Source organism: Canis aureus, chromosome 4, assembly GCF_053574225.1.
Source record: "Canis aureus isolate CA01 chromosome 4, VMU_Caureus_v.1.0, whole genome shotgun sequence".
NCBI lineage: Eukaryota > Metazoa > Chordata > Mammalia > Carnivora > Canidae > Canis > Canis aureus.
This window is the reverse complement of record NC_135614.1, coordinates 5,644,920-5,659,365: the sequence shown is the minus strand read 5'-3', so window position 1 is coordinate 5,659,365 and position 14,446 is coordinate 5,644,920. Positions and strand designations below refer to the sequence as shown.

General features: G+C 37.9%; 1 protein-coding gene across 1 annotated transcript in view; it reads right to left on the bottom strand.

Annotated features, from left to right (window-relative positions):
* Nucleotides 1-14,446, bottom strand: part of LYST (lysosomal trafficking regulator) — a 183,896-nt gene that overhangs the window by 37,619 nt on the left and 131,831 nt on the right. The window contains exons 40-44 of the mRNA XM_077894418.1: nt 13,667-13,911; nt 9,571-9,637; nt 7,896-8,052; nt 5,123-5,263; nt 2,245-2,462 (exon numbers count right to left, since the gene is read on the bottom strand). Coding sequence (XP_077750544.1) covers nt 2,245-2,462; nt 5,123-5,263; nt 7,896-8,052; nt 9,571-9,637; nt 13,667-13,911 — 828 coding nt within the window. The remainder of the gene's footprint in view (nt 1-2,244; nt 2,463-5,122; nt 5,264-7,895; nt 8,053-9,570; nt 9,638-13,666; nt 13,912-14,446) is intronic.

Below are 14,446 nucleotides of genomic sequence, written 5' to 3'. Positions count from 1 at the left end.
CAACCCCAGTGGCTGCGGCAGCTCTGGAGTCCTGGATTCAGCTCCCGCAGGAACTACTGTCTGCAGGGCCTGGAGGCTCCGGGGCGGGGCCGCTGATCTGCTCAGCTGGGGCAGGAGCGTCCTCGCTGTCCTGGGCCCTCCCGGCCTCTGCCTGTCCCGGGGCAGGCCGGATCCTGGGCTGTGTCCCCGCGCCCTGTGCTCCGAAGCCCGCGCTGTTGGATTCGCACTCCCGCCCCACAGCCCCCTCCGCGGAGCCGCCCCCGAGGACCCCCGAGCTGCTCCCGCCCCGCAGCCCCCTCCGCGGAGCCGCCCCCGAGCCCCCCCCGAGCTGCTCCGGGTCCCGCGTGCGCGCTGCAGCCCTTAGGGAGCTCGGCGCACTCTCCCGGGGCGCAGGTGTCTGTTACTGTCCCGGGGAGCCCGAGGGCATCCCCGCCCTCCTGGGTCCTGCTCCACCTCCCCGCGAGCCCCTTTCCGCCCGGGAAGGTCGGTGCAGCTCCTGCTCCTCCGGGACGGGGCTCTCCTGTCCTGGGGACACTCGCCCCGGCCTCCGCCCGGCTCCTCACGGGCCCCTCCCCCTCGGAGGCCTTTTGTGTCTTTATTTCTTTTTTCCCCGTCTTCCTACCTTGATAGCAAACTCTTCTCACTGTAGCATTCCAGCTGGTCTCTCTTTAAATCTCAGGCCGAATTAATAGATTTTCAGGGTAATTTGAAGGTTTTCTAGGTAAGTTGGTGGAGACAGGTGATTTGGCGACCCTACTCTTCCGCCGTCTTGCCCCTCCCTCTCCTATACTACTCTTATGTAGAAAATTATTCACCCACTAAGCTGTATTATCCCCTTTTCCAAAACACTGTGCCACAGCATTTCTCTTATCAGAGTCATCAGTAAATCTTACTCTCTTCTAGACCTTTAAGTCTCTGAAGGAATTAAATTTTCTGTTATTGTAAAGATACTTAAAATAATTAGTGAGCAAAATGGACTAAAGAGAATTTTATTTTGAAATTGCTAGTTAGGAATGGGTCTCTGGCATAAATCAGCCCAGGTACAGAGCACATAACCATAGGTTCAGGTGTGCATTTTCCCTGCATTTGTTACAAACACTCCTTAAACCTACGCAGAGAAGTATAGCTGGAGGGGAAGTCCGAGTCAGTCTCACCCTACTTCCTGATTATAACATTAGGAAAGCAGAGAGGCTAAATGCCTTACATAGTGGATTAATGGCTACTCTGCTATACTCACTGTCTCTGAGTGGCCACTAGGCAACACCAGGCAATAGCTTTGTCCATATCATTTGCCTTTTTGCCCCATTCCTTGAGGAATTTTGTTCTAGAGGCCTAATCTGGACCCCCACTACCAAATCCATCCAGGCACCACCACCCAAACATTCCTTCTCACCCTTCTGTCCCCACTTAAATCTTACTCACCTTCATACACCCAGAGTTTAGCAAATTAAATGTTTCCTTAATGGATAAGATTTTTTAAAATAGAAGGCAGCCTATCTAACATCATCAAAAAGTATATGTGAAAGTGTAACAATTCTACTTAGAGGAATTGATATTGTGCTGAAGTTACCATGGCAGGCCCTAACTGCCCTCCCTGGACAGGTCTGCTTACAAGGTTGGCCCTTGGCTGGTACATGGAAACACGGATTTCAGGAGAGTTCCTAATGGGATAAAAGTGGCTTACTGTGCCAAAAATGTTTGCACAAACAATGTGGCTTATACTGAACACCTGATCTCCTTCTGGGAGCCTGGGATTTCAGTACATGTGAGAGAGCGTTTTTGTGACCAGCCCTTAATAAAAATCCTGGGCTCCTACTCTCTAATGGGCTGCCCTGCTAAACAACATTATGCATGTTGCTGGTGGAAATAAGCATGTTCTTTGTTATTTATTGGGAGAAGATTCTTGGAAACTTGAGCCCAGTATCCTCCAGCTTTGCCTTATGCATTTTCCTTTTGCTGATTTTGAATTGTATCCATCACTGTAATAAACCGTCTGTAAGTACAACTATTTGCTGAGTCTTTAAGTCCTCATCCAGCCTGGGGATGGTCCTGAGGAACCCCTGATGGATAGCATCTCAGTCATTTTTCAAGAGGTGAAATACAAAACCTGAAAAGTCTTGGGTAACAGTTTAGGCTGTTGCCAATTCTCTCTGATAATGGGTATTTTAAAGAAACAGCCCAACAGCTGACCTTTTATTCAGGTTTTGCCTTATATAAATGCATATTTTTAAAAGAGTCACTTACAGCAGGATGAAAAACGTTGATGGCTTGAACAGAAGCTTTCCCTTTTTGCTTATACCCGAATACCAAGTCAATCCACTGACAGATGTTCTGGGATACGTAGTCAGACTCTAGAGCCTGTCGATGAATGAGGATAAAAAGACGAGGATCGTTACGTGCCCAAGGAGGGAGGTTGACGTGATTAACCCGTTCACCATTCTGACGCACACCAAAATCAAAACCTAAAAGAGAAGATTAATATTAATGCTTACCTCCCCAAAGCATGCCTCATTTGGCCCCCTGAGCAGGTGTTAAGAGTTCCCAGAAACAGCTAAACAGCTATTAAAAGCAGGAAAAGCAGAGGCAAAGAGAATAGTGACATCATTGTTTATCTACTTACTCACCGAATGATAGAACTACATGGGTTAATGCTATCCTAATTAAATTTGACATCTTTCAACTTTATCCTTCTACCACTTTATACCATATTGAAAAAAAAAAACAGCAGAAAATCACTGTCTGCTAATTTCAATATTCCACTTATCAAAACTTCAAATATAAGTGCTTACATATCTGTTCTATTCGATTATAAACTTGATTAAAATAAAACTAAGGCTTTGTATAAGCATTTCTGAATTATTGGTGTTAAAATCATAATCAAATTAAGACTATATTTAGTAAATATTAGCATTCTGTAGTTTAAAAAAATCCAACTAATACAAAATATATACATTCCTAAATGAACTGTTAACTTTATGGTAAGTATAGAGATCTGTCCTGACACCATTTCTACTAAGCATTCCTATGGACAACAAAATTATCGCAACACATTGAATTAGAGAGTTCTTCTGTGATCTAAATGAGCTGTTCTCTAATTGTTTCATTAGTCTGCTAGTGTAAACAAAAATCTCAGAAGTGTTTGTTTAAAAAAAAAAACTGTCCTAAAAGAAATGTTACAGAGATGTTTTTGTGCTACCTTTTACAGACACCATAATAGAATAGAAACTAAAAAGGATCTCTTAAAAGCTGATTACACTCTACATAAAATTGAGTCGCTACTTCCTTTTAGATCTTGTGAAAACAGAAGGATATTCGTTAATTTTGGAAGTATTTTGAAATGATATGATGTGAAATATAAACCAAGGGCTTATATAAATTAACATGGAGTGAGGGTGGGGGTCATCTCAAAAAGCTCAGCTCCTCCCACAGACAGCTGCAGAGGGATTTAGGACAGACTGGCCAAGAATCTACAGAACTCTATGTGAGCCGCTTTGGGAGAAGTGGCAGGGATTTACTGATTTAACAATAGTGAATGAGACATCTAAGGACTGAGCTAGGGAGGGGCTGAGCAGCAGGGAGTCTGTATAAACTCACATCATTCTCAACTGTTATGTGCTTTAGGGACACATCACAGGCTGGCACACACAAAGCAGATGACTGGAGGTACAACGAAAGGCTTACGGGAATGCTGATAGGAAATGACATGATGTACATGATAGCAAACCATATTTTCCAAAAATATAACAACACTTGCTTTATTGCATGCTTTTCCAGAATCTTGCTGCTCCCCCATCAAGTGGTAAAATCTATATTCTTTCCTTTTGAATGTGGGCATGCACTTGTGACTGCCTCACAAACAGAATGCAGGAGGAGTCTTCCTCTGGACCTCCAGGGCTTGGTTAGAAGAGCCTGTGCAGTTTCTCCTCCTCTCTTGGGACACTCGCCTTTGGAATCCTGAGTTGCCAAGGAGAATGTCCAAGGCCACCATGCTGTGAGGAAGCCCAAACTAGTCCAGGTGGAAAGACCACATGGAAAATCACAGACACCACATAAAGAGAGATGCCTGCCAGCACCCAGCTGCTCTGATCCCCTGGCTGGTCTAGCTCCAGCTAATCTGAATGCAGACCCTAAGCCAAAACCACTAAAAGCACCAGGCTGAGCTGCCCCTGAATTTCTGACCTGCAAAACCTGTAATGATAACTTTATTGTTGTTTTGAGGCACTAAGTGTTGGAGGTATTTGTATGTACCAAGAGATAATGGAAACATACATATAAGGAATCACAGACACAGAAAACAAGCATAGATTTAAATGAGCCCAAGCCCGAAAGCTACAAGGCAGGTACCAAATTGTGGATGCTGACAATTCACTGAGGCATTTCTCATTTGGGAACACTATGAAATGTGCTCCAGGTTATTAGCAGTATGGATTTATTAATGATTTTCTAAACAGCTCCAGAGAGGCCAGTTAGTATAGAATAAAATTCTAAAGTAATTTTCCCAACACTAACTTCTTTAAAAATACAGTTATCAATTTTATATATTCGTAAAGGTCACATAAAAATATAAAATTATGTAGAACAATGAAATTATGTAGAACAAACACCTCTTAAAGGATTATCTGGTCTATTTAAAAGTAGGTAAGGTTGGTCAAGATTGTTGGTGTTTGGCATCACAGAAAACTTGATTTTATCCTCTACCATCTCTTTTTGGTATTAGAAGATTCTGGCTAGGGTATGTTATTTCTATGTTGGTCACTCATAAAAATCATTAAGATTTTGGTTAAGTTACGTTGCACTTTCAGTAAATTCGTAACTTTTAAAATAATGAACATATGATAACCTTTGCAATTAGAAAAAATAAGCAATTTCTGTAACAAAACTAAAATACATGTTTACAAATACCTTTAATAGTTAAAAGTTACCAATTGTCCACACATATTTAGTCCTATAAAATAGTTAAAATCTTCATACTCACTTGGAAATAAAATGATATACTTGATAAATAAAAGGTATTTCTCTTATTGGGGAACTCAAATTATAGGACTTAGGAAAGCTCTTCTTATTTTTAGAAAATTATAAAATAAGTAGAGAAATATAAATTAGAAATGATTTACTGCTATACCTTCACGGTTGACTAAGAACTCTGGAAGATAAAAAAACTCTGGGATAAGTTCTTTGACATCAGTCATAGATTCAAAAGATGAGAGGCGCCAAGTTGTATTTGTGGAATGAAAAGTTCTGTCTGGAATGTCAAAACTTTGATCTACAAGGAAATACAAACAATGCAATTAAGACATAATGACCTTATTCTATTTGAAGCTTATTATAATTAATTTACTTCTGCTACTTTGAAAAGATTAAAATGATGTTCATTTAGTTTTTCAATTTAAAAGACGTTATTCATGTTCTTGAAAATAAATATTTCTACACACAAATTGAGACCATATTATAGTATTTTTAATCTGTATTATGTTTTCCTAGTACATATAACTGGATGAATTTATATCATTTATTTAATTGATTACTGTCTACCCAAGCAGAATTAAAGCCCCATAACAGCAGGGAGCTGGAGTATCACCCACAACAAGCACATATGAGGGACTTGATGATGACTTATTTATTGAATGAGTGAATAATAAAGAAGGAAAATTAAAGTTCAAATATGTAAAACAGGTTTTTCCCCATCATAAAGCAAAATTACTATTACTTCACCTTTAATAATTAAGATAACTTTTTTCTTTTTTTGGGGGGGGGAGTATTACTTTTTAGATGTTGTAATTGAGCTAAAGAATGAAGTACAATTTCCTATAAGTGAAAATAAAACTAAACACAGTCACTCCTCTGCTAAGTTCTTCTGCTGTAGATGAGTAATTAAGAACTGAGTTTTGACCTGTCTCTTTCCTGTCAACAGTTATCATCCGCTAGCCATAGGGTAAGCCAAGAACATTAAATGTCATCCAAAGGCCAGCCCCTGAGAACATCAGCTGTGTAGACGCTTCTTAGGAACCATGCTGTATGATCTAAAACTCCTTTGAAGTTGTTGAAGTTTCGAACTTATCTTTTCATTTAGAGACTGTCACAGACTAATCTCAGCATCAAGCAAGGCATAGTTTTGAAAAGGTGTGCTAAATTTCTTCCCCAGGTCTGGGCTTCCCCGCCCAGTAACATTTTCTATTACTTTCACTACTTTCTCTTCTATTTTGTTGAGTCAGTTAGCTCAAGAGAAAAAGTAACCAATCTAAATGGAACCCAGAAAAACTAAAGGCAATTATAGATAAGGCTATGGTGGAGTCATAGTCTCTAGAATAGAGACTATGAAGCTGTGGCATAAAAGCAGCACAGTAAGGGTTCTATTCAGATTTTCAAATTCTTCATTATTTCTTAGCTTAAAAAAGTAATACTACAAATTCCTATGATCTAGAATGTGCATATACTAAATGAGTGATTCTTAAGTTAGCATTTCTGCCCCTAAGGTGACATTTAGCTATGTCCAGAGGTATTCTTAGGTTCTCACAACTGAACTGGTGAATGCCACTGGCATGAAGTGGGCAGAGGCCAGGGATGTTGTAAAATAGCCTATACAACACAGGACAGTCCTCAAAACACAGAATTATGCACTTCAAAATGACTGCCGGGCCAAGGTGAGAAGCCCTGGACTAAGCCAGAAGTCTAGAAATAAATCCAAAAGCCGACATCAGTCATTTCAGATGGCTAATCAGATGAAATTGATGGAGATTGCAGCAGCCTCTGTTTTTTAAAATCATTCTTAAATACACAATGAAGAAAACTTAGCATAATAGCAATATATATTAAAAATTAAGAAATTTTAGTTGATTGGGAGTTTTATATTAATAGATTCTTGGGCTACATGAGAAAAAGAAGGTAGTAAGAGTTCTGTTACACATTGCAGTGGTCCCAAACCATATCTGAAACATTCCTTTTTATTCTGAGTGCCACTTTTTAATAAGGGCATTGGCAAACCATAACATGTCCAGAAGGATGATCAAAATCGTGACAGGTTTGGAAATCAGAACAAACAAGGATAGCTTACACATTAGTTTTTAAAACTCTTTAGTAAGTATGGAACAGTCTTATTTATCTTTTGTATTCCTTGCAGAAGCTGAATAGAGGAGGCTCTCAACCTGATGTCCAATTAACTAAGGATAATTAGCCTGGGGATAAAGAAGACTGAAAGGGAAAAAGGAGACAGGGCAATAATTTTCAAATATTTGAACAGCTGTCATGTGGAACATTTGTACTTACACAGGGACAAATATAAGAAATATATAGAATATAAGAAGAATATAAGAAATATATAAAAATATATATAAAATATATACAAATATATATATATATAAAATATATACAAATATATGAAAGCCCCTTCTATATAGACCACATAGAGACAATATAAAATTCATTCTGCCAAGAGGTGGCATGTGAGTAAAAATATATAAAGAAGTTCAAGAAGGGTTGAGTAAATGAACGGAAAATGGTCCCACGAAGGATTCTGGGTGCCATGAGGAACAACTACAGAGCTCATACCACAGTCCTCATTAGAAACTGTTAGGACAGTATGTCCCTATTTGCACACAAGTCAGTAAATTCACCTCTAAGTAATCTTCCTGCCTGCAGTAGGTACTTAAACACTGAGATAGAAGATGATGATGATGATGATGATGATGATGATGATGATGATTCTTTTCTTGAGAGAGAGAAACAGGGAGAGAGAGAGAGAGATGCTTTTTTGAAGAGAATTTTTTTGAAAGAATAAATAGAATTCTTTTTCCGGTGGTTTGATTAGTCTCAATATGTTCTCAGAAAGAATGTCAAAAAAATTTTTTTTTCCTAATGACCCAATAGGATATTTTAGGTAGTTACAAAATAATTCTTACCTTGATAGGCTAAAAACATTTTTGTGAAAGGAGGCATTCTGACCAGGAAGTGAAGCACAGTGCCACTGTTAGAATAGTGGGAGCCGTAGTGGTAGGGCTGCACAGGAGGCATGGGGTCATCTTCCCTAGCTCCTTTGCGGTACTCTTCCTCCAAGTACTGAAGGAAACAAGGAATCAGACAGTATTCATGAGAGAGTGCTCCAGACAAAGCTGGAAAAGCCTCACTAATTTTCTTTCCATTTTCTCTACTGTCTGCCCCTTTTCAAAATTTTTATTTTATTTTACTTTTTATTTTGAGAGAGAGAGTAGGAGCAGAAGACTGGGTGGGGTAGGGGCAGAGAGAAAGAGAGAATCCCACATTGCGCAGGCTCCACACTCAGCATAGAGTCTGACACAGGGCTCTATTTCATAACCCTGAGATCATGACCCGAGCTGAAATCAAGAGTCAGACACTCAACCAACTGAGCCAACCAGGCGTTCCTCTACTGCCCCTTTGACACCATTCTCCATGGCTTGCCCTCCCACTTGTGTTTGGACCTCAGCCACCTCGAGCGTCTCCTCCTTGGTGTCCTGCTGAGGTTTGGCCACCTGAGAAGCATGGCAGTCTGCACCTTTAGCAGTCTGGCTCCCAACATGACTTATAATGTTTAAGTTAATCAATCGCTCAGTAAATGAGAGCTACTACTGTCACTAGAGACGTCTGCATTTTAAAAATGAGTCTCAAGATACAATGCTATGTTCTTTAGAGAAACTCTCTAGCAGTGGAAAAGCAACAGCAATGGAAAAACTGTACCACATTACTGAAATTCTTAGGTATTAACATTACACATTATGGCTGTTTTGCAATGTAGTTATACTGAGATAAACATGAATACAGTGATTTTTTTCATGACTCCTATATTCCTATCATGAAGTAGGAAGCTCAACTGAATATTTAATATCTGTCACTCATCTCCCATAGCTCTGTCTGGCTCTGATAACAAAGTCGGGTGATAGTGAATTTCTAGAATCACTTCTCGATTCCATAGCACTACCCCATTTTCAACTGCAGAAGAATCAAGGAGTGACAGTTATAAGATGGCTGGAGAGATCTTTCTGGAACTATGACACAAAACAATGTGAATGCGAGAAAACTGCTTCTCTTACCTTCATACTGCTGTGAAGATGCAGCATGTGGCTAATGAGTTTTTAAAAAAATTTCCAACACAATTCCATTAATGTTAATTTCACAGAAATAGATAATTTATACTTTGATATATTTCTGCTAATAAACTAATGCATAATTTGCTGAATATGAATAAAAGGAATTTATGGTGCATTATAAATAGACTGATATTGTTATATAAATAACACCAGGGGATACAAATAGCAGGTCTCTGAAAATCTCAGTGAGTTTTTTTTTAAAAGGAATATAGTTATTTACATGTGGATTACAGTGGATTATTAGCTTCCAATTTATGCTATAATAAGTGTATTTCTTTGGGCAAAGTGTTTTCAGAGAATTGAGACAGACAATAATATTTAAAATCATATAATGATTTCCAGTTGTCTGTCACTCAAAGCACAAGAAAGTAAAAAACAGAAAAATCAATATTATAAAATTAGGCAAAACACAAGTCTATAGAATATAACTTAAGTTTTCATTGATCAAAATATGAGGAAAAACCAAACCTACCTTGTATGTGTCCACATAACGATCTTCCTTTTCTTTATACTGCACAGCTATAGGCTTAGAGAGATTTCTACAGACAAAGAGAGGATGGAAAAATATGAAGTATTTTGATACTGTCAAGACTAAGCTGCCTACACACCACCTGCATCGTGTAAGTAAATTGGTGATCAGCAAGCACTCAGCCCTTAGTTTAGTGCTTACACATCCTGCTTTGGAACTAACAGCCATCATTCAGTATTATGATTTAATCAATTGACCTAAGGTAGAGTTTTCCTAAACATATCCAAACCAATCTTAGGAATTCCTGACTTATGAGTAACAGATAAGAAGGGCTGTCACCGCCTCTCCTCTCCCTGCTTCCTCTACTTCCTCCAGAATCACCACGGATGCTGCCCCAGGCAGATTCCGGCCAAGTCCTGAAGTTCCTGCCCCATCTTCCAGACCTACACTGGCTAGGCAGTGAAAACCGAAGGGCAATTTGGATGGGAAATATGCTCATGAGGGGATGTTATATAATTATTAGACTAGTTACTGAAAATTAAAGAAATTTAATACTTAAAAAAAATTTTTTTTTTAATTTAAGTAGGCTCCACACCCAGTGTGGGGCTTGAACTCATGCCTCTGAGAGTAAGAGTGACATGCTCTATTGACTGAGCCAGCCAGGTGCCCCAAAATGACATGTTTAAAATGACCAAGTGGAGATTTGGAGTGAGAGTACTGAAATAAATGTTTTGTTGTCTAATTCATAGATCAGGAGTGACATCATTGTTCATAAAGTAGAGAATGTTTGCACACATGTGGATGTGTCTGTGCTGGTGTTCACGCTGTACCAGGGAGGCTAGAGAACTCTAGAATGAATCCTCACTTTTACAAGCTAAGAATCAAGTAGTGTCCCCGTGTGACACTTGAAAGAGCAAGAGGAAAAGATCAAACAAGGCAGAGCAGCTTGCCTAGCTGAGGAACCATCTGGTCTGTCATCAGGGTGTGGCTATCTGGAGTTTCAACATCTGGCTCAGTAACTAGATCAACATCTAAGATTTGCACATATTTCAGTAGGTCAAACCAGATCTGCTGAGCCAGTTATTAATATACCAATTTTGGAGCACCTGGGTGGCTCAGCAGTTGAGCATCTGCCTTATTAGGCTCAGGTCGTGATCCCAGGGTCCTAGGATTGAGTTCTGCATGGGGTTCCCCGCAGGGAGCCTGCTTCTCCCTCTGCCTGTGTCTCTGCCTCTCTCTCTGTGTCTCTCATGAATAAATAAAATCTTAAAAAAAAAACTTATCTCCTAGGGATATTGAAATTAGTGATAGAAAACACTAATTTTGTTTTTGAGAGCTTTCTAATCCTGAAAAAATTGTCAAAAAGTATAACGTTTTATAGAATAGATACAAATTCACCCCTCAAAATCATGTTTAAGATGGGCATGCAGTTTTTCCTAAACAGTGTTAAGTAGGTTTTTTTGAACACAAGTAATACTTATTGTTGTGGCTGAAAAATCAGAAACTACTGATGAGCAGATTGAGTAACTCCCAAATCAGCTATTCCTACTACTAATACCTACTACTATTCATAGGTAAAATATTTTGGTATATACCTTTCCAGAGGTTTTCCTGGTTATCTGTATATGTATACTCATGTTTAAAATAAAAACATCTTCCCCACTTAGACTATATATTTCTAAAATACCATTTTTAATGGCTGCAATGTAAAAGTTCACTCAAACCTCATCATGTTGGGCATTGAGGTTATTTCTAAATTTTAGCTACTTAAAGAAAATGATAGCAGTTTAAGGACTATCTGTATGGCCAGATCTTTGCTTGCAATGCCAGAGTCCTTGCCCTCATGAAACTTTAGTGGGAACCTTTCTGGTAAAGTACATATTCTTAAATATTACTAAAATAGAGTCCCAGAAGTTAATTTGCTAAAGCAGAGTATGCATATTTGGAGAGTTCTTTTGCTATATATTGTCAAACTGCCTTCCAGAAAGATTGGATCTATTTATACCAGTAGTGTAAAAATGTCTAAATGTCTATCAGCAGTGTATAAAAATGTTTGGAAGATAAATAACACGCCACTTGCTGTTTTTTTAAATTGACAAATACATTAAACTGTATCTGATTTCTCAAAAATCATCTTAAACTAGGCCTACTTTTCTGAGGTTAACACATTCTAAAAAATATACATTCTAATATACCAAGTAGGATATTTGCAGTCAATTTTTCTTTAAATTACATAAGGAAAATTTAAAAACTAAATAACCAACCAAACAAACAAACAAAAAAAAAACTAAATAACCAGAATATTTCCTCAATTTGGTTACTCTAAAATGCAACTCATTCAAGAAAGGCAGGATAAGTGCACAATTCTTCTGCTTTAAGCGCCAAATTTCAAAAGTAAGGAATGGTGTCCTAGTTATATCCAATGGCAACCAGTAAATTTTGGGGGAGGGCCTTTAAAGTATCATTATTATTATTTTTTTTAATTTAAATGTGTTTTAATCAATTGTAGTCATTATTCTTCCTGATGCTCAGATTGTCCTGTCTTTGACAGTGAGAGCCATTCAAGTTGGCTCCTGAGTCCTTTATTTATTTATTTTGATTATTGTAAAAAACACACGATACAAAATTTACAATCCTAACAGTCCTCAAATATACATACAGTTCAATAGTGTTTACCATATTTACATTGTTGTCTAACAGATGTCTAGAACGTTTTCAACTGGCAAACCCCCCACTGAACAACTCCCCATCTCTCCCTCCCCTGTCCCCCAGCAATCACCATTCCATGCTCTGCCTCTGAGTCTGACGATCCTAGATAACTCATGAATGTCGTTATATTTGTCTTTTTTTGTGGCTGGCTTATTTCACTTAGCACAATATCCCCAAGTTTCATCCATGTAATAGCATATGACAGGACTTCACTCCTTTTTAAGGCTGAATAACATTCTATTGTATGTATGTACTACATTTTCCCCATCCATCCATCCATCCATCCATCCATAGACAAATACTTGGGCTGCCTCCCCAACTCGGTTGTTGTGAATCATGTTGCAATGAACATAAGCATGTAAATATGTAAATATGGTCCTTAAATCCTTCTGACAAGACTATTAATTTCCTTGCTTTCTGACACAACAAATATCCCAGGTTCATCTTATATGTTTTCTTCTGAAAAATTTAGAATGAGAGAATAGGAAATCACCATTTTGTGACCCCTAGTGAAATAAATAACTGACTTAAGAGATAATCATCAGTGACAGAAACAAGTTTTGTGGAAACCCGATACCGTGGATCAATCTGAGCATCATTAGCATGGAATAGCATATGTCTCCTGATATGGACAATATGAAGTTCACAACACCATCTACAAAGCATTCTTCCCCCAAAAAGTTGAACTTCAATCTAACCAAGCCTTTATTTTTTTTTAATTTTTTTTATTTTTTATTTATTTTTTTATTATTATTATTATTTTTTAACCAAGCCTTTAGAACTAGTTTCCAGTCTCTAGGAAATACAGAAGCTAAAGGAAGAAGCTAAATACTAACATGGGAATGGGGGATATCCTACAAAATAAATGACATGTTCTTTTTTTTTTTTTTTTTTTTAACAAGTCGATGTTAGGAAAAAAGAAAGAGGAAAATGCATACCAAAAAACAAATGCTTATTCTAGAAGTATGACTGTAGAGACATAGCAACCAAAGGTGATAGTGGGCCTGATATAAGCCAATAAACCATAAAAAGACATCTTTCATATAATTGGGGAACAGTGTTAGATGACATCATGAAATTATTGTTAATTTTCTTAGATATGATAATGGCACTGTAATATGACAAGTAAAACAATGTTCTATACTTTCTCAGGAGATGTGTACACAGGAATAACATAACAAAATGTTTGTGATTTGTCTTAAAAATAAAAAAAAAAGATGATGCAAGTTTGGCAAAAACCTTCATATTTGTCAAATTCAGATGATGGACAGATGAGGTTCATTGTATATTCCTTTTGTAGTGGTGCACGGTTGAAAATTCTCATGATAGGTCTCTAATAAAACAAAGACAGCATATGGACAAAGCTAAAAGGTGATAATATTTTAGTTACCTGTAGACTGATGGATCACTGAGGTCAAGGGTCTCACTAACGTAGTCAGCAAGTATGAACGGGAACACTGGATACTGCATGAGATCATTGAAGGATCGGCCGGCATGTTTGTTTAAGTGAGTCAAATATTCAAAGTTAGTAATTTGTCCAGTATACCATAAATTTGTCAAAGCGTTGATGTTGCCATATTCCAGGAGATTAGGGAGGTTATTTGTTAGTATACTATGGTACACGTCATCACGAACCTGCAAAGGAAGGATAAAAAAAGTACCAGGCTACTGACACTTTTCTCCAAAGTATCCATATTTTAGGCATGTTACTAATCTCAAGGCCACTAAGAAAATACTTGTTGCTCAATTAACATCCACTGATGGAGAACTGAGATTCAACTCTGGGTCTTCCTCCAAAGCCTGGGCTTTTAACCATTATGTTTTGCTATTGGAGAAATCAGTTAATAAGAACATGAGAAAAAGTCTGTATATAAAAGTCACTTATATATAGATCCTGAAAAAAAAGTGGTAGATTTTATCTACATAGATATTGTAGAAAGAGCATGGTTTTCTTAATTAGACAGACATGGCCTGATTGTGCTAGTTACATTTGTAATATGGGAATAATAATATTTATTTAATGAGAGTTAAATAAAATATCGATGTAAAATATGATATTTGATTTTCACTACTGATTGAAAACCAATAAACTTTGGTGTTTTGCTTTTCCTTTTTTTCTTTTCTTTGAGATTCACAGAACTTGTCACAAAAAAAGGTAATCTGATTTTTT